Source organism: Apodemus sylvaticus, chromosome 10 (assembly GCF_947179515.1).
Source record: "Apodemus sylvaticus chromosome 10, mApoSyl1.1, whole genome shotgun sequence".
NCBI lineage: Eukaryota > Metazoa > Chordata > Mammalia > Rodentia > Muridae > Apodemus > Apodemus sylvaticus.
The window spans coordinates 79148972-79169240 of NC_067481.1; the positions used below are offsets into that span (position 1 = coordinate 79148972).

The 20269-nt window shown below is 47.4% G+C and overlaps 1 protein-coding gene across 1 annotated transcript; it reads left to right on the forward strand.

Annotated features, from left to right (window-relative positions):
• Positions 1 to 2235: 2235 nt before the first annotated feature.
• Positions 2236 to 19656, forward strand: Nipal4 (NIPA like domain containing 4). The gene is made up of 6 exons (XM_052197356.1): positions 2236 to 2498; positions 6956 to 7195; positions 11573 to 11629; positions 13752 to 13842; positions 16814 to 16974; positions 17428 to 19656. Exons 1-6 carry the CDS (start codon positions 2456 to 2458, stop codon positions 18054 to 18056), a joined length of 1221 nt encoding a protein of 406 aa, XP_052053316.1. The 5' UTR covers positions 2236 to 2455; the 3' UTR covers positions 18057 to 19656.
• The last annotated feature ends 613 nt before the right edge of the window (positions 19657 to 20269 follow it).

Genomic DNA, 20269 nt, shown 5'->3' on the forward strand with positions numbered 1-20269 from the left:
CTGATTCATGCTGATCTTACAGATACTCAACCCCGTTTGGGCTCCGGCTTCACACACATTCAGAGGGAGGCGGCACCCAGGACCCCGCAGCCTTCTGCAATGCCTGAAACTGCCCTTTCTCCTCCCTCCTCTGCCTGTCCATCCCAACCCCCTCCCCTCCCCCATGACAGTTCACATTCAGAGAACAGACAAACAAGGAGCTGGGCTACTGGACAACAAGAGGACTGATGCTTAGGGAAAGCAAGTGGCTAACCCAAAACGTCAGAGGAAGCCACGTGCCTGAAGAAATCATCCTTCCGTGACCAGATAGCAAGCTGGAGTGGGGGTGGGGTGTCGATAAGCACCTGACTTGGGAGTCTAGCAGGCTCTGGCCTCATTTCACTCCTCACATGGACTAGAGAGGGAACCTACGTCATAGGAAGCTCAATGAGATAAACCCTGTGGCCATCGAGTATCCAAAGATGATCCCACTGCCAGAGCTGACCTATTGCTCCAGTGCTCAGTCCCAAGGGCCAGGTGGCCTAGTGTGACTGCTGACATCATGAGTTTCATCCTCTCTCTCTCTCTCTCTCTCTCTCTCTCTCTCTCTCTCTCTTAACTAATTTATTTATTTATTCATTTATTTATTTATATCCTGACTGCAATTTCCCCTGTCCCTCCTTCCGGTCCTTCACTCCCCCCCCAACCCCAGCGCATCCATCTACCCATCCTCCCCTTCTCCTCAGAAAACTGGAGGCTTCCCATGAATACCAGCTGTCCTTGGCATATCAAGTTGCAGTAAGACTAGGTGCATCTCCTCCTATTGAGGCTAGACGAGAGCCCAGCAGGGGGAAAGGGTCCCAAAGGCAGGCAACAGAGTCAGAGACAGTCCCTGCTCCCGCTGTTAGGAGTCCCACGTGAAGACCAAGATGCACAACCATTATGTCCGTGCAGAGAGCCCAGGTGAGTCCCGTGCAGGCTCCTGGTTGTCGGTTCAGTCTCTGTGAGCCCCTGTGGGCTCCATTCTGGCTCTTCCTGTCCCCAGCTGAGATCCAGGACAGGTCACCTCCTCACTGTGCTCAGTGTGCTCTTTGTAGATATAAAGGTATGTGCCCGGTACAGTAGACATAGGTTAAGGATAAACAAGCTGGATTTGGTCAGGACTTGCAATGCTGCCTGGCTGGCGGCAAGCACCTCAGTGTTTCCATGGCTCAGGTCGGGGTCCTTCCGACTCAGTTTTACTGTCACCCGCAGAGTCAATACCTTTCTTGATTTTATTTTTATCAGTATCGTTGCCACCATTATGGTTATATTATAGCCATGCTGAGGTACTTGTTGACAAATAAAAAATGCAGGGCTGCTGAGATGGACCAGTGGGTGACGGCACAAGCCTGCCAACCTGGGTCGGGTCCCTAGGGACGTGGTGGAAAGGGAGCTGTCCTCTGACTTTCTCATGAGTGCGGTGGCACACACACACACACACACATACATACACACAAACGTGTAAGAAAGCTGCATACATTCAAGGTATACACTATGATGACTTTATATATACATATATTATGAAATAAGTACCATAAACAAGCTAACAAATAAACTCATACAACCCCCATATTAGCATACACAAATATATTCCATCATTTTGTGTGTATGTATATATACATATATGTACACACACATATACATACATATATGTCACCACTCTTGCACATATACATTCAACCACACCTTTTATTATGTAAACAGGTATGTTTATATAATTTTATTTTATTGTGTAAAATTTATAAACGGTGATTTTGGAAAATATCTTCTTCTAAATGATTGGTCTTAGTTTGTTTCTCCCAGAACTGTAAGAACAAAATAGTTTGATTCATTGGACTGCCAATCACTTCATTTCCTTCTTCCATTCAGCCTACCAATCCCCTACCATCATCCATTCATGAGACACAAATATGTACTGAACGTTTAAGGGCTCCCGTCACCCACTGTGCCCAGCACAGATCAGACCTCTAAGTTAGGCAGTGACAAACAGACCAGGAGGATAAAAGAAGGAGAGGAGGAACAAAGTTCTCAGACCTCTCTTTGATACTTCTACCTCTGTGCCATCCCGGAGTCTATCAACTCTGCCACCGAGGAAGCTACATGTGGGTGCTGGCATCCCGGAAAGGCGGGCCCGGGGAACCCGCCCCCTCTCTCTCTTGCCCCTGGCACGGGCCGATGACTCTGGCTGGCACCCAGTTGCGGTCGCACCCCAGAAGGGCACGAGCCCCTGCCCCATAGTTGATTCCCCAGCGCCCAGTGTTGCCCAAGGCACAGGGTGACTCCTCCCCGAGGACCCTCCCCTCCGGGGCGCGCGTCACTCTCCCCACCCCTGGGTTCGGACCCCAGAGGCTTCGCGTGCCCGAGCCACACTGGGACAAGTCGCGGCAACCTGCCCAGGAGCCGCGGACCTCGGGCGCCGTCAGCCCAGGTCCCCATGGAGCTGCGGGTCGCCAACGCCAACGGCAGCTGCGAGAACGGTGCGTGCGGCTGTGAGGGGCGGGGGGGGGGGGGGGACTTGGGCGGGCGCTGCGCTTCTCACCTGTTTCCCCATCATCTCCACCACCTCCTCCTCCCCTGCTGGGTTCGCAATGCTGGGAAGGGGGAAATCAGCACTGGGTTCGCAATGCTGGGAAGGGGGAAATCAGCATCATATTCCCACTGGGTTCCCAAACTGTCCTGAAGTTCCGGGTCTGGCGGAGATGTCACCTCCCCAGTAGCAGCTGCAGGGAGCTGAAGCAACGGAATGAAGGAAAACAGAGAGCGCACTGGGGCAGGTGGCCTGTGAAAGGGGTGGGATAGAGAACTGGGGGGGGGGGGGGGGGGGGGGATAGTGCTGACTCTCTGCAGGCTAGCTAGATACCCCGCTGACTTATCTTTCCAACACCTAAACCAGAGAGGAGAGGAACAGAGAAGCTGCCCATCCCAAAGCCACACAACACATTTGGAATGGGAGAGAAAGAACTTCAGAGGGTGCTCAAGAGATGCCCTTGATTTTCTGGAATATTCTTTAACTATGTAGACCTTGGTCCTTTCCCGAACTATCCCATTTAATCCCAGAAACTCTAATATGCAGGCGGTTGTTTTATCTTTGTTTTTTGTTGTATTTAGAAAAAGACTTGCTAAACTGTCCCAAATAGCTTAAAATGTGTGATCCTCCTGCCTCAGTCCCTCTCAGCAGGGGACTAAAAGCCTGGGTCACTGGGCCTCGATTTTATTTTTAAATTTATTTATTACTAGTGTGTGCATGTCTATGTACATCTCTCTCTCTCTCTCTCTCTCTCTCTCTCTCTCTCTCTCTCTCTGTGTGTGTGTGTGTGTGTGTGTGTGTGTGTGTGATATGCATGATGTGTATTTATAGGCACAAGTGCCATCCTGCATCCTGAGGTTATAGAGATCAGAAGTGAGTTTTCTCCTGCTTTTATGTGAGTTCCAGGGCCAGAACTCAAGAACAGGAGAGTTTACCCAAGGAACCATCTCCTCAGCATTAAGCCTTAAAACGTTTTGTTTTGTTTTATCTGTTCCTTTCCTTTTTGATTTTTTTCTTTCTCTCTTCTTTTTTTGCAATGCTGGAAACTGAACCTAGGCCTTGTACATGCTAGGAAATCACACTAACACTGGCCTTCATCCTCAGGGCATATAGTTGTAATTTCACTGTGCCCATTCTAGAGATGTAGAATCAGAGGCTCTAGCAGGTCTAATAATTTGCTGCAGTGACTACAATGGGGAATGTAAATCACTGGATTCAGACTCCTGACCCTATGTGGCTGTTGTTCTGTTTCATCTAGAACTTTCTCTACTTTCGTCCTATCTTGGAAGCGCAGCCTGTGTGGTGCTCTGAGTGCCTGACTTCTGTCGTTCTTCAGTGAAGAGCTTGAAACTAGCTGGAGGTGTTAGCTGAGCCTGTCTCCTGAGTAACTAGGCAGGCCATTTTCAGCCTCATTCCTTATCCCAAGGTAGTGGACATTCCCAGTTCTAGAACATTCTAGAGAAAAAGACAAGGTACCCCCATTTTTCTGATGTGCACCCAGTCTGAATCGGGTTCCCTTGGCCATCAGCTTTCTGGTTATGCCCTGGGAGAACTTGACTTCCACGGATGTGCGGAGCTCGGAGGTGGGGGGTGGGGAGGTGGGGGACAGGCTGAGGTGAGTGCTCTGGCTCCACCCACTAGCAGTGAGACTGGAAAAAGCAGGGGAAAGGTGAGGGAGCAGACTTTACTGCCTGCATTTCCTGGGCTCAGGGAACTCCCTCCCCAGATGAGGCACCTCATGAACAAGGATGCCCTGGGCTGGTAGAACAGGAGGGAGCAGGGCAGAACCAGTCTGATTAGGCTGAGATGATGATATCTTGTCTCACAGCAAAAGGCACACACACACACACACACACACATCCCCTGCTGGATTTCAGTCCAGCTCCAGCAAATCTGTTTTCTTTATGGGGCCTCAGTTTCCCTGGCAGAAAATAGGAGAGTCAGACAGGCTGTTTTGTTTTGTTTTGTTTTTATTGTCCACTTTATTGCTTTTTCTTTAACTTAGCACACAGAACAGATGGTCTCGCTATGACAGTTCCATACACATAAATAATTGTGCCTTGCTCATATTCGCTCTCCCTCCGCTTTCTGCTTCTCTTCCTACCTCTCACTAGTTTTAACGAATGCCTCTTTTCCCCCTTCTGGTACCTGGGTTGGAACCTAGGGCTCATCCAAGGCTAGTGCTCCACCACTGAGATACATCTGCAGCGGAGCTACATCCAAGACCAACTAGGTCTGGGGCACATTCAATAGGTCAACTTTGGCTTCATTCTGCACGACCACAATGCTATTCTGATGCAGGTGTGCCAAATCTGAAGCTCCCTGGTCTTGGGTTTGGGACCCACCAAGGCACAGAGTAGGAACTCCAGTATGATCTGAAAGATACCTGCTCTAAGCATGGGTCCTTGGCCCTGAGGTCTAGATCTCCGTGATATACACTAGAGCTGAGACACTCAGACAAGCCAATAGCAAACATGATTGTGGGAACTGAGCAAACTGAGACATCTCAAGGGCGGGTCTGTCTGAGAGTGACCCAGCTGCTGATGCCCCAAGGCTACCATGACCAGAGAGATAAACTGACCTTCTGAGCTTCCAGTGTAACCTCACAGTCCCAACTCTGAATGTTCCTGGGAGAGCTCCCCATTTTTTGACTGTTTGCAATAGTCAGATCTTAATGTATAGAGCACGATGAAGATGGATGGATCCTCTACATTCCTGCCCTGTGGGCAACCTGTTTATCAGAGAGCGTGTGGTGGCTCTGAGCATAGACTCAGCTATCACATGAGCATGAAGTCTACTTTTGGATTCACCTTTATTACAGGTCAGGCAAAATCATAGTGGTTATGGTCATAGGCATATCTTTATTACAACATTCCCTTAGGACGATGCTTGAACTCAGTCTCCTCTACTAAGAGCCTGGAAATGGTCACTGTGACTGCTTCACTGAATGTTTGTTAAAAGTCCTCGAGGTAAATTCTAGAACAGGGGCCCTGTGCATGGTATGGTAGCTGGTGTTTCTTACGTTTCACAGGATGCGTATAGCGTTGGGTGTCACCGAGGGTCTGCCCTTTGTTCCCAAGACTGCCCTTGGTATCTGTGCCACTGAGGCAGGTAGAAGGCTGGCTCTGGGACTTGAGACAAGAATCAGACAAGAGCAACATGGAGAGACAGATCTGTATGGGACCTCTGGGACCAATAGTCTAGGTGTGCTCTGAAAAGGTTCACAGCCACTGACCCAGAAATAAGTCCTGGAATGGAGAGGTCCCAACCACAGGAAGCTCACTCCGCAGCAGGTTGACCAGGCTCTGGGTGGACTCTCTGCACGGCTGAGGGGTTCCCACTCCAGCTAGAGCGAAGGTGAAGAAGCCGGAGTGAGTTGATGAGATACTGGGGAGCAAAAGCCCAGAGGTTGAGAGGGGATCCCTGAGGATGAGACAGTGGCTGAGAGTTTAGCTGGCTTCCTACCTGGTGTGAGGGGTATCAGTACCCCAGGATGATATTTTGAAGCCAGACAATAAGTCCTAGAGCGAATGTTCCTATAGAATGAATGTATATTAAAAGAATGTTTGAAATGAGCTTGCTTATGTTGCAATAGTAACAACAGTAATATTGTTCCTCTCAGCTTAAGAACTGGGCAGTTAAATTGGTCCTTGAGGCTGGGTGCCTCAGATGGCAGGGTACTTCCACACTGACTGTCTTACCCTGGGGAGCCTAAGAACCAGCTAGTTGCTCTGTCCATTGAGATGGGGTGCCTCGGCTGTCCCATCTGCTGCTCAAAACCTGGAGGGTTCCTGCAGAGTAGCTGGTCCTCAGCGTATGGAGAGAATCCCAGAAATGCTGATTCTGTCACCAGGGAAGGTATCTGCTCTAGCAGAAACAGAGTAAGTTAGCCCCAGGCAGGAGGAATGCAGAGTGAGCCAAAGGCCCTAATCCTTCTGCTGGTTTTTTTTTTTTTTTTTTTTAACCAGGGCAGCAACCTGAAGGTGCTGCCCACATTTGGGGTGAAATTCCCATATCAGCTAAGACAACCAGGACAAGTCCTCAGGTGAATCCCCATCCCCCACCTCCAGGGAATTCACTGAAAGCTGACATTAAAACCAACCATAATCTTCGAGTCCTTGAGCAAGTAGACACAAAGGCTCTGTGGAATGGGGTTTTGAAAAGTCACCTATTTAACAGGAGGTCCTACAATGTGTTAAGTCCATGCAAATGATGTCCTTGGTGAGAAAACAGCTAAAAGCATAGAAAATTGGAAATACACTTTTTTTTTTCCCTTTGGTTCAGTTCTGGTGTGTGGGTGGAGCCCTGGAGCAGCGGAAACACTGGATCCAAGTCAGAGGTCAATTCCAGCATCTTTAAACCATGCCCACGACCTCAGTACCGCTCTTAACAAGCTTTTTCCTCCAGGTTCCATAGTCAGCCTCTACTGCTCCTCTCAGGAGGTCCTCTGTCAGATTGTGAGAGGCATCAGCCCTGAAGAGCCCAACAATGCCACCTTGACCACCTGGCAAGAGCGGGTCAGGAAGAAGTATGGCTTCTACATCGGTGTGGGCCTCGCCTTCCTCTCCTGCTTCCTCATTGGCACCAGTGTCATCCTTAAGAAGAAAGGCCTCATTCGGCTCGTGGCCACTGGGGCCACAAGGGCAGGTAGGCTCCTCAGGCTGGAGGGGATGAATGAGGGGAATCGGTGATGGATGACTTCCGTTTACAGGGACAATCTGAGGACAGTCTTCCAATAGCTGGAAGCCTTCCTTTACGCATTAGCGAGAGAGAGTCTTCATGATCAGACTGGAGAATCACACTCTAGGCTTAACTTTAGCTTGGGTTCTTACCAGCCAGCCCTACTGGAGAGTCACACCTTCTCCTGTGAAATGGGGATCACAAATGCCCCAGCCCACATCCAGTCAGACTCTCAGGAGCCTTTCCTTGCATATCCAGCCAAACTGCGACACAAGCGCCAAGTCTCGCTCATTTGGAAGACTGGGTGTGATTCCCTGAGATAATCCTTGGGAAAGGAAATCACACAGAAAGGAATTCATGCCATTTGTCGAACTCATATCATTTATTGCTTGCCTGCTGTGTACCAGGGTGCCTTGTGAGTCCTGGGGACACAGAGTCCTGTGCTACATCTGATCAAGTGAGAGAGAGACAAAGGGCCAGCAGGAAATCACCCTGCGGTGGGCTGAGTTCTTAATGGCTGGGGGTGGGGAGATAGTCAGGTTGCTATGGCCAAATTTTGGAATATATAAAGCTCAGATCTGGGTGCAGAAAGGAAGTTCTCTATAAAAGTTGATTCTTACACTGAGACCTGAATGATGAGCCAGCAGGGGAAAGGGACAGGGGACAAATCGGTGGAGGGAAGAACAGCAAGGGCCAAGGCTCAGAGGTGAGACCTAGCTGGATGTGGAAGGCAGATCAGGATGACCAGAAAGTGCAGGGGCAGATGAACCAGCTCAACAGGGTCGTGTAGACTTGGCTACAGAGTCTGAGTCTCATTTGAAAAGGGAGCAGAGCAAATCTGGATCACGTTCATGATTTGCAAAGGGTCCCAGGTTGCTGGGTAGAGACGGGATTAGAGTCCTGGGGTAGAAGATGTGGGAGGGTCTTTCCATGGGGGAGAGGATGCAAGAAGGGCAGTGGGACTGGAGATGCTGTAGATTCCAGACATAGTTTGGGGAGGTGGAACTCACCTGCTTCGATGTTCCCTGCCTCCCAGGGGAGGGTAGAAGGATGTGACTCAGGTTTCCTGACTTGAGCAACTGGGAGATGATGGAGCAGTATTCCGCAATGAATGCAGAGGGAGAAACAGGTTTGGGGAAGATAACCTATTCGTGTTTGGACCTGTTGATAGTCTGACTCTTTCCCATGAGACACTGTGCTTTAGACGCAGACTGTTCCAATTGACAATTCTGCTTTCTCGATTGCTGCTAGTGAGGTCTTAGGCAAGAACTGTGTTTTTATATACCCCAATTTCCTCATCTATAAAATAGACGTATAACAGCACTAGTTTGGCAGGTGTGGTGGTGCACGGCACCTATCCTAGTTTGCCGTGATGAAAACACACTATGAGTAAAAGCAACTTTTGGTAGGAAAAATGTCCCATCATGAAGGGACGTTGGGCAGGAACTGAAGCAGAGGCCATAGGACAGGCTACTTACTGGCTTGTTCCTCATGGTTAGCTCAGTGTTTTGTTTTGTTTTGTTTTTTAAAACAACACGGGACTACCTTCCCAGGGATGGTATCAGCTACAGTTGCTGGACTCCCACATCAAACATCAATCAAGAAATGCTCCACAGACTTGCCTGCAGACCAATTTGTTTGAGGCAGGGACCACTACTGAAGGCCCCTGTTCCCAGATCGCTCTAGTATTTCAAGTTGACAAAACACTAACCAGCCTAGTACCATCCCAGCAGAAATGGAGCAGGAAGGACCATGAGGTCAAAGCTGGCCTACACTACATAGTGAGTTCATACATGCGATCTCTCTAAACTACTGTCAAGGTTGTCTAGAGACACGAACTTATGGAGTGTTTATATTAAGGAAATTTATTGGAATGACTTACAGCTTGCAGTCCAACTAACCCAACGATGGGCAAGTGTAAATGGGAAATCCAAGGAGGTAGTAGTTGCTCAGTCCCACAAGGCTAGGTGTCTCATCTAGCCTTTTGTATAAGCTGGAATCCTGAAGAAGTAGGTTCCAGCAGATGTGCTGGCAAGTAACTGCAAGCAGGTGAAAGAGAGAGGACCCTTCCTTTTTTCCAAATTCCTTATGTAGGCCTCCAGCAGAAGGTGTGGCCCAGATTAAAAGCGTGTACCACCATGACTGGACTTGGAACTTGCTCTGTCCGGAGCTGGCCTTGAACTCAGAGATCTGCTGGCCTCTGTCTTCAGGGATTAAAGCTGTGTACTATCTTGCCTGGACCTAAATGTTTCCTGGCCACTATGCCTCAAGATCTGGATCAAAAGCGTGTGTCAACCCATATCAAGATCCTGATTAAAAGCCTGTGTCTTCCAGCCTCGGGCTCTGGATCACAGGCATGCCCTCCATTTCTGGATTGTAGTTCATTCCAGATGTAGTTAATTGGCAACCAGGAATAGCCATCACACCTACATGATTACCTACCTCCCATGTTAAAAAATTGAGAGTGGGAGAGGGCTCAAAGTGGGAAAATGCTTGTTTAGTGTGTGAAGGTTCTGGGTTGGATCATCACCTTTGATAAAAATAAAAAGGAAGAAGACGAATAGTGTCTGAATAGTTATTCAGACCCCATGTACAAGGTGAGCGCATCTTATGTTAAATGCTCAGAAACAAAAGTGTTGGGGTATCTTATTTGTTATTCATATTTAGAAGTATTTTGCATATTCATGAGATATCTTAAGGATGGGACTCATCCTGAAAGTAAAACTCCTTATGTCCCCTGCATACCTTTCACAAAGAGCCAAAGGTGATTTTACATGACTGGTTAATAGCTTTGTGCATGAAAATGAGTTTAATGCAATGGACTTTTCTATCCCAAGTGTTATATTAGCATTCAAAGCGATTGGGATTTCTGAGGCATTTTGCTTTAGGGGGTTTTAGACCAGGGCTGCTCAACTGTAACATTTTCAAAAAGAACCATGACTTCAGCTCTAGTACCCGGATCAGCATCACCTGAGCAGGTGGGTCTGGCTGGGCCCACGGTGTGTTCCAGTATGGAGAACTGGGCTTAGGCTATAACTCAGCTGGCAGAGTGATAACTTGGCTTGTACCGGGCCTCAGGTACCACATAAAACCAGGAATGGTAGTACATGCCTATAATCTAAGTACTTGAGAGGTAGAAGCAGGAGGATCAGAAATTCAGGGTTATCCTTGACTACATATGGAGATCTAGGCCATCTTAGACCTAAGAGACTGACTCAAGGAGGAAAAGAAGAAAATAAGAAAAATGGGAGATGCAGGGATACATTTGGGGCAAGGGTCATTACTGCCCTTCATTCACTCTACAGTGACCTTGAGAAAAAAATGTCTGCTTATGTTCATTGGAAAACAGAGCAAGTGTGCTTGACCAACCATTCAGAAAGATAGCTTCCCTAGGGTCTGCCCTGCTCCAATCTCCTGCCTCATGTCTTCAGAGCATACAGATCCTAGGGTAAAATTCATTTACCATGGCACAGGGAGTAAAGCTTTTATGGACCTGATAAAAGCTGCAATTTTAAGTGATAAGAAACGTAAAGTGCAATGGCCACCTCGAGAAGAAACAATCATTATTAGAGGCCAGACTGGACACCTCTGGGAAGCAGCAGAGTCCTCCAGAGTGGGTGTGAATTCAGGCAAACCCTAGAGGAGAGCATTCTGTACACAGGGAGACACACAGGCAAAGAGTGTGGGGCAGGAAGGAGCTAGTCATTCTTAAATATGAAGAGTACAGCAGGGGTCTTTGCTGAGGTGGACAGGACAAGGCCTCTGCTTGTCTCCATAAGGATTAGGGCTTTATCTCAAGAGTGATTTGAAGACACTGGGCAGCTATATGGAGAAAAGTGGTACAATTTGCACTTTTCAAAACCACTGGCTGCCAAGCAAGAGGCAAGTTGCTACCAGAGTTAAGTATAGAGTCACAGTGTCTCATCACAAAGCCATTGCTTCTCCTAGCTAGACATGATAGAGTAGGAAGTGGCAGTGGTGTGCTTTCTGGTGACAAAAATCAGCCACACAGACTAGATGCAGAAGGAGGGGAAAGGAGGGCCTATGGTTTCTAAAAATGTCATTTACTGAGTTTTCACTTAGCAAGAAGCAGACGTACAATGTGTGTCAAGAGTCATGTTTAGGGCAAAGATTGGGTCATCTGTAAGAGATTCAACAGATACTGAATGAGTAGTTAGACACACAGCGGGATTCAAAAGACGAACCCAAGCCACAGATGTAAAACAGGGCCAACGGATAAGGATACTAAGAAACAAGTTTTTGGGGGCAGTTAAGGGAATCAAGGCAGAACCCTACAAACTGTCACCAACTTCTAACTTCTAACGCATCTATTCCCTTCTATAGTAAACGGAGGCTACGGCTACCTGAAGGACCCAATGTGGTGGGCTGGCTTTGCTACCAGTAAGTGGCTTCTTTCACTACTAAGAACAGTGATCTACTGATAGCTGGGATGGAGATGAAGGGGAGGGCAGACTTCCTTGGGAAACTTTTGTCCCTGCAGACATCTTACTCTGAGTGCTCCCTTTTCTCAGTCCCAAAAGGAGGCCCCATCTATGAAGACAATGATATAGGTTCAGAGGCTTGGGATATAGTTCATGTGGGAAAGCACTTGCCTAGCATGCACAAAGCCCTCAGTTCAGTCCCAAGCATCACATAATACACGCACAGTGAACGTGCCTATGATCCCAGCACTACAGAAGTGGAGGCAGAAGGAGCAGAAGTTCAAAGTCACCCTCAATTACTTAGCAAGTTCAAGGCCAAGGCTGGGACAGAGGAAACCCTGTTTCAGTTCATTTTTTTAAATGACTACAGGTGTGTTATTTCAGCTGTCACTGACATACAGGGAATTAGTAGCACCTTCTCTTAGCCACAGTTTTGGGGCTCCATCTGGTAGACTTTGGGAAGCTAAGGTAACTTCCCTATTTCATCAATTAAGAGCTTGACCCACTTTGAACATGGATGTTCTGCTACTTCATCTAGATTTGTGCACTGTCACATGGCTCCCACTGTCTACTTACCCTTTCTGGCTATCAAAGCCTACTTATTTTTAAAATAATTTTATTATCATTATCATCATCATCATCATCATTATTGTGGTAATGATGAGGATGATGATGGCGCACGTGAGCATGCATGTGTGTGTGTGTGTGTGTGTGTGTGTGTGTGTGTGTGTGTGATGCACATATATGGTGGGGAGAGGATATTCCTGCCCACACATGTACATGAGAAGATAAGAGGAAGATGTCAGGTCTCTTCCCCTAATGTTTTCCGCTTTAGTTTTTGAAACAGGGTTTCTCAGTGAAATCGACCATTGTTGCTAGGCTGGATGGTCAATAAGTTTTGTCTCAACCCCATTATGCTGGAACTGCAGGCACACTCAGCCATGACTGGCTTTTACATGGATACTGAGGATTTGAACTCAGGTCTTTGTGCTTGCACAGCAAGTGACCCTAACCCCTGAGCCATTTTCTTACCCCCCAAAGCCTAACTCTTTTATATAGAAACTAACATCAATAATCATCCAAATGGGGTTTGATCCTTACCTTGGGCAGGGCTATCCCACTCACCATCTGCCTTCACTCAGGACACCCTGGCTGTGTTCCTCAGCAAAGAGACGGAAAAGGTTCTTGTGGGCAAGGGCAGACTAGAGACTCAGACAAATGGAAAGTATTTTTGGCTCCTTGATAGTTCAGCCATTTCTAGGCCTCCTGACTTAGACTGTTTTCTCAGTTTGGCTTTCCTTGCTGTGATAGGACACTGACCCAGAGCAACTCCAGGAGGAGAGGGTTTGGTTGACTTACCAGCTTCTGTAAAGTCACTCTAGGTTCTGTCCATCACAGAGAGAAGCCAAGGCAGGAACTCAGACATCAACTGAAGCAGAGGCCACAGAGGAGTGTTGCCTATTGAAATACTTCTCCTAGATCCCTCGCTTTGTGTTCTTATAAATCCCAGGGTCACTTGCTAAGATGTGCAGTCAAAAAAATGTCCCCATGGACTGGCCTCCAGACCAGCCTGCTGGGGGCGCTTCCCTTCTCAGATGAGAGTAGCGTGTGTCAAATGATTACTACAACAACAACAACACAACTAATCAGCACGATTGTCCACTAGTAAAGAATAGTTCATGGATCAAGTGGTACTCAAAGAATCCATAATGGTAACTATTTATTTAATTTTCTGGAACTTATTTTAAAGATAGAGATGAAAACACACACATCAGCCTAAGACACACACTTAACTGAGTATATACTGAAAGCTAAAGGACACCCCAAAACATGGCAGCTTTTCAGGTCGCTGTGAGAGCTCAGGACTTGGGTCTTGCCGCCTTTACAGTAGAGTGGGAAAATGCAGAGTCTGGGTCTGACCTTGTCTCCAAGGAGGCAGCATCCCGATGGGATCTTAAGGAGTGCTGGTCTTGGGTTTTAGGTACAGTTGAACTGACCGACGCCATCTCTGCCCAGATTCATCTGGAATGGACGTGGTGCCTTGGAGTCACAGTGGCCTCTTTTCTCCTCTAATTCCCTAGTGTCTGCTGGAGAAGTTGCCAACTTCGGGGCCTACGCATTTGCACCTGCAACCGTTGTCACACCGTTGGGAGCACTGAGCGTCCTTATAAGGTCACTATCCCCTTTTGACACCTCTGGCTCTTTCCTGTATTCAATTTGTTGAGATCCGAGATTACCAAAGTGGGAGCAGCTACCCCAAGCTAGTCTAAGTCCTGGAAAGAAGGAACATGCTATTCAGAGCTCCAGGCCCTAGGACTGATGGCTGCCATGGGCCTCAGTATCCCCTCAATGAACTAAGAACAAGAGCCTAGAGTTCTTTTGTTTATAGTGTGTATGCAGTATATGTATATGTGAATATGTATAGGTGTGTATATAGATGCATGTGCATACGTATACACTCCTGTGTAAGCTGTCTGTGAGGGGGCAGAGGGCAGAGGGCAGAGGGCAGAGGGCAGAGGGCAGAGTTCATTGTCTTCCTTAGTTTCTACCTTAGTTTTCAACAATGTCTCTCACTGCCTGGAGCTCACCAATTGGCCAGTCTGGAGCTTACCAGGTAATCAGTTAGGTTGGCTGGCCAGTAAGTTCAGGAATCCTCTGGTCCCCAGCACATGCATTATAGGCACAAACCAACCCAGTTAGTTAACAAAACAACCTTAGCAGTTGTGGATTCATAAGTCTCAGAATCAAGCCTTAATTTACCCATATGCAAAATAGAATGTTAATGGTACACACCCAGAGAGCTAAAAGGGGCTACAACATAGTAAACGGATTTAGAAGAAACTAGCTCCAAGCAACTGTGGCTTCAATTTACAGAGGAAAACTACACATTAAATCATCTGAATGTAATCCCTGTACTAACTCACTTAATCCTTCTACTTGTTCCCAAGACCCAGAGGGGTTAACTGCTTTGACTAAGGTAGCTTTCCAGCAAGTTCCACTTCTTGACCTGTTTCTTTTCCTTGGGTGGTAGAGCAAACCTTCTTCTACTTGTACATGTGAAGACCCTGTTACCAGGCCAGGATCCACCCTATGCAGAAATAATTCTGGGCGCCAGGTGTTAGCAGCTGTGCCTCTCAGTAAAGACTTTGCAAACAACCGTTTTAAAAATTAAAGATGTTAGAGCTCGTAATAACAAGAGTACTCACCTAGTATGCCTGGGTTTGACTGCTAACATACCCAAACAACCCAAACCAATAATACAATTAAAAAATTACGCCTAAGCATTTGTGCCTCTTACCACCCCATTTCTCCCAAGTGATGAACATAGATACATCTGTGGAGGTCCTTAAGCCATATCTGAAGGACACTCTCATTTAGGGGTTACCTTTGGAGCTCTAGTAAACCCCAGCCAACCATAGCTGGCACCCATAATCTCCTCTGTGTTGTTTCATTCACTTGGTGATAAGTTCAGAACATTTACAATTGTGAAGCAAGTAGATTTCTGACTCTGTACACAACTGGCCTGACTGGTGTTGTCACTGCTCAGTAGAAGCGCTTCCCAAATCTGATGTGTTTACAAATTCCCACTTCTGGAATGTTTTGAGAGGCATGGGATTCTTAAGTGCTTGGGGCTGCCTGTGTGAAATAGTTAGGGCTTGCTTCTCCAGCCTTGCCCAATTTGCATATAGTCCCAGGACTACCTACCCAGGGATGGCACTGCCCACTGGGAACTGAACCGGTCCACCTCAATCATCAGTCAAGAAAATGGCTCACAGGCTTGCCTACAAGCCAAGACTTTTTGATGTTACCTAAGTCCCAGGGCAGTCAATACATTTTTGTTGTGAACTAATGCCACCTTCATAATGTAAGTGAGTTCGTGATGACTCATTCCCAGCCTGCCCAGTCCCCCCCCCCCTTTCTTCCCTTACCTAGAAGATCAGAAGGAACAGAAATCATATCACCCAGGAGCTAGAAGGATCTTGCTCATGAAAGATTCTGGAAAGCATGAAGGTTCTCTTCAACAGAGAGGGAAACCGACTAGCTTTGTAATAAGGTCAAAGTATTATTCAAAACCTGCCTTTGCCACTTACCAGTCAAAGGACTTTGCTGAATCATTTAAACTTCCGTGATCTCAGTTTCCTTATCTGTAAACTGGGAGTGGTATGTGATAATTCACAGAGTTGTCGGACTGACTCAGACACAGTACCATTTAGGAAATACGTGGCCCAAAACATAGTGTCTGTTGTTATCGTTGTGGTGATTTATATTGGCATATGCAAGTGAAAGAGAAGTAGATTCATATTCTAGGACCCAAGGAACAGAAATGGAACAAGGGCTAGAACTTGCCAGAAAATGCATATGTTGTAAGTAGTGTGAACCTGCAATGTACTCACGTGGCTTGTCCCATGCTACCAGATGCATACAAGCCACTGCGGAAAAACATCTACCAATACTGCCAGACAATAGGCTCAGTCGATAGGGAGTCAGACAAGAGGACTTTGAAAGGCTCTGTCAGCTTGCCGTTGTTTGCTTTTTATTGCTATGATGAGACACCCTTACCAAAAGTAACTTGGAGAGAAAGGGATTTATTGGGCTTACAAATTACATCATGGAGGAAAGCCAAGAACTTAGAGGCAGAAACTAAGGCAGAAGCCACATAGGAGCTTGCTCCTCTTGGCTTGTTCAGTTTGCTTTCTTATACACCCTAGAGCTGCCCAGGGATGGGACTGTCCACTGCTCATCCACGTCAATCAAGAAAACGCCCTCGCAGGCTTGCCAACAAGGCCAATCCGATGGGGGCCTTTGCTGAGCCGAGGTCACCTCTTCTCAGGTGACTCTAGCTTGGGTCAAGCTGACAACAAATCAGCCATGAACTTTTGGTCTGGGGACAGTTTCTGTTTCAAAAATAAAAAAGCACTATGTGTATTTCTGCTTGCCCAGCACACACTACAATCCCTAGAAATGTGTTTCTACTTTTGAGAGTTTGGGGGTTAGACGAAAGTCATCTAGGAAGCCTTCTACAGAGAGACGTGAGTTCTGGACTGTTGTTCTCCATAAGTGTTTGTTCAGTTCCTGTGTGTGTCCTTTGGGGGACTGGGATAGGCACCCCCTTTCAGTCCCGTTCTCCCATCCCCCTATACAGTGCCATCTTCTCCTCCTATTGCCTGGGAGAAAGCCTGAATCTCCTGGGGAAGCTGGGCTGTGTGATCTGTATGGCCGGCAGCACGGTGATGGTCATCCATGCCCCCAAGGAGGAGAAGGTCACGACTGTTGCAGAGATGGCTTCCAAGATGAAAGACACAGGTAGGCTTCAAGCCCCGGGTTTGCAGAAAACACATGGGAATTGTGTATAGACTGTCTAATTGGGCTCTGCTCATCTTCATGCTGCCCCCTTGAGGAAAAGGTGAACAATAGAAAGGAAGCTGGACGGGACCTTGATTGATGAGAATACATAGTATTTCTTGTTCATCGTGTGCCAGACATGTCTCTGAATACACATTATTTTTATTACCAAAACATTTTATGCAAGACGATGTATCATCTCATAGAACAGCTCTTCACGATAAAAGGAATCCCATTGTTTGGTCCCTTTTTGAAACTAAGGTCTTAAAAGTTTAGTAACTTGCATGAGTTACTAAAATCAGTTACTAAAAGGTCTGAGGCTGGGACTAGAACCCTTCTGTCAGGCTATAAGTCTGGGACCCTGGATACTATCCAAGTCCTTCGTTGAATAATTTGTTCCTGTCCTTCCTGAAGGGTTCGTCGTATTCGCTGTCCTTCTGGTGGTGTCCTGCCTCATCCTCATCTTCATTGTTGCCCCACGCTATGGGCAAAGGAATATCCTTATTTACATTATCATCTGCTCCGTGATTGGATCCTTCTCCGTGACTGCTGTCAAGGGGCTGGGCGTCACCATTCGGAACTTCTTCCAGGGCTTACCAGTTGTGCGACACCCTCTCCCCTACATCCTGTCCCTCATCCTGGGACTTTCCATCATCATCCAGGTCAACTTCCTCAACAGGGCGCTGGATATTTTCAACACCTCACTGGTCTTCCCCATCTACTACGTTTTCTTCACCACGGTGGTGGTAGCCTCCTCCATCGTCCTCTTCAAGGAGTGGTACACCATGTCTGCTGTGGACATTGTGGGCACCCTGTCCGGCTTCGTCACCATCATCCTGGGTGTTTTCATGCTTCACGCTTTCAAGGATTTGGACATCAACCAAATCAGCTTGCCCCACACTCACAAAAACACAACTCCAGCTCCCGCCCCAGAGCCCACGGTCATTAAACTAGAAGACAAGAATGTCCTTGTGGATAATATAGAACTTGCCAGCACGCCATCACCACAACAGAAGCCCAAAGTATTTATGATCCATTCTTAAAGCCTGGAATACATGACTAAGAGGAGGTATCCAGTAGTCTAGCCTGACCTCTCAAGTTCACAACTACCTGGTTACTTTCAGCACATCTGTTGTCAAGGGCTATTTTTTTTTTTTTTTTTGAGATACTCATTTATACCTCACTGCTGTTCCTAGAAGAAAAAAAAAAATCCCTACCCAGTAAGGTAGGTGGCAGGACTTCCTGGAGATACAGCCTTGGTGACTAAATCCCCAAGTTTCTGTTGGCGCCAGCAAAGTCCCCAGAGCCTCTTCCCTTGGGTCCCCTCAACACCACCATGTTGTTGGTAGAATTTGACCTCCTGAATGTAGCCCAGCTCAAGAGCTTCCCTCAGATATTAGTCATCAGGAAATCCTTCATACCAGTTAGCCTGCCAAGCCGGACTTCTCAGTCCTTAGCCCGGGAATGGAGCTTGTGGGGGACTTGCAGCGCAGCCCGTATGCCTCAGGTGTGTAGTGCATGCCAAGTAGGCCGGTGTTTCTTGTAGACAGAAACAAGACCCCAACTGACCTTCTTACTGTGAATACCACCTGATGTCTCAGGGAAGTTTCAACTGGCCCGTTCTCCAAGCACTCCGGCCTGGAGGTCACATCTTGTTGTCTGTGACCTCAGTAGCAGGCACCACTTCCCTTCCCTCTCTTTGTCCATCCCAAGACACCAGTCAACTGACACGTGAAGACTGTAACCTTAGAACCAACAGCGGGGGATGCCTCCTAGTCCAGCTCTGCTGTTCAAACCCATGTTCATCTAGCAGCCACTGGGAAGAGAACAGCAGGATGCTGCCACGCTGGAATTTAACAGAATGCGATTTCTTTGCATCAAGAAATTGACCATAATATGACTTGGGGAGGCAGGGGAGAGTATAAGAAACAATGTCATGGTTGTCAGAACGGAGTCATGGGCTCTCTGGAAACCTGGATGTAATGTTTGGCCTGACTCAGACCTGAGCAAGGACCAGACCAAAAAAAAAAAGGTGTGGGGAAATTTCAGAGCTGTATCTAGTGGAATTGGATTAGAATCCCAGTAATCAAGTGGGAGTGCAGGCTTGACACAGCCTTGTTGGCCCAACTGGAACTAAGTTTATCTCCATTAACAACCTATCTGCCTACACTGGAAACAGCATGCTGTGACTTCTCCACCTGTTCTTGGGGCCACTTTTGGTGACCTCACATTTGACCAGAAGCAGGCAGAAACTAGCAGTTGGAGAGAGAGAGAATGGGGTCCTCTTCATCCTAGCTTCTTACAGCTGCGAAAGTGTAGTCTTGGCACAAGGAGCCTAAGAGAGTGAAGTTAGGAGCCAGTCTGTGGGAAAGGGGAGACGTGATCTTCAGGGCAAGTAGCCCTGTGAAGCTCCCTGCCTACATCCTGTGTTCGAATCTGATCTCCTAAGTACAACCACACCCAGGTCGACCTGTTTCTGGCCTTGGACAAGCTCTTAGGGCAGATCAACACTCTGGGCCCCTATACCTTCCACCTCCAATCCCCAGTATTTTAATGAATGTGGATTTCTGACTGTGACTGAAATCAATGCAACACATTGGATCTTGGGGGGTGGTAGTAAACAGGGTACTGAGAGCGCGGGACTCTGGGGTCAGTAATAAAGACTTCAGAGTGTGTTTACTTGACCAATGTCCTGACCTTCCATGCACACGGAGCAAGTTCACTCCACTGGTCCCTCCCACATACTGGGATGCCAGTCCCTGATCTCTAAAGCGAAGCTTGTGTCTTCCTGGGTCTTCCAAGATCTGCCCTCAATCAAGCAGGGGAGGTTGCTATATTTCTGAATACTGCTCAGTTAACGGTCATGCCCTTACTCGTAGTCAATGGCCATGCCCTTACTCGTAGTCAGGTATGTGGCAAAAAGCATATGAAATATGAAGGATGATGCCTTCCTAGTATTTACATGAGGGTCCAATGAGGTCTTAGGCTTTTGTTGCTGAGAAGTGACACCATGATCACAGCAACTGTTATAAAGGAAACCATTTAGTTGGGGCTGGCTTACAGTTCAGAGGTCTACTCTGTTATTGTCATGGAGGGAAGCATGACAGCACACAGGCCAACATGGTGCTAGAAAGGTAGATCAGAGTTCATCTGGACCCACAAGCATCAGGAAAAGACACTGAGCCTGTCTTGAGCTTCTGAGATCTTAAAGCCCGCCCCCAGTGACACACTTCCTCCAACAAGACCACACCTCTGT

Coding starts and splice junctions, on each gene's coding strand:
- Nipal4 (XM_052197356.1), top strand. CDS start 2,456: ATGGAGCTGCGGGTCGCCAACGCCAACGGCAGCTGCGAGAACG. Junction 7,196..11,572: donor CACTGGGGCCACAAGGGCAG/GTAGGCTCCTCA, acceptor TCCCTTCTATAG/TAAACGGAGGCTACGGCTAC. Junction 11,630..13,751: donor GTGGGCTGGCTTTGCTACCA/GTAAGTGGCTTC, acceptor CTAATTCCCTAG/TGTCTGCTGGAGAAGTTGCC.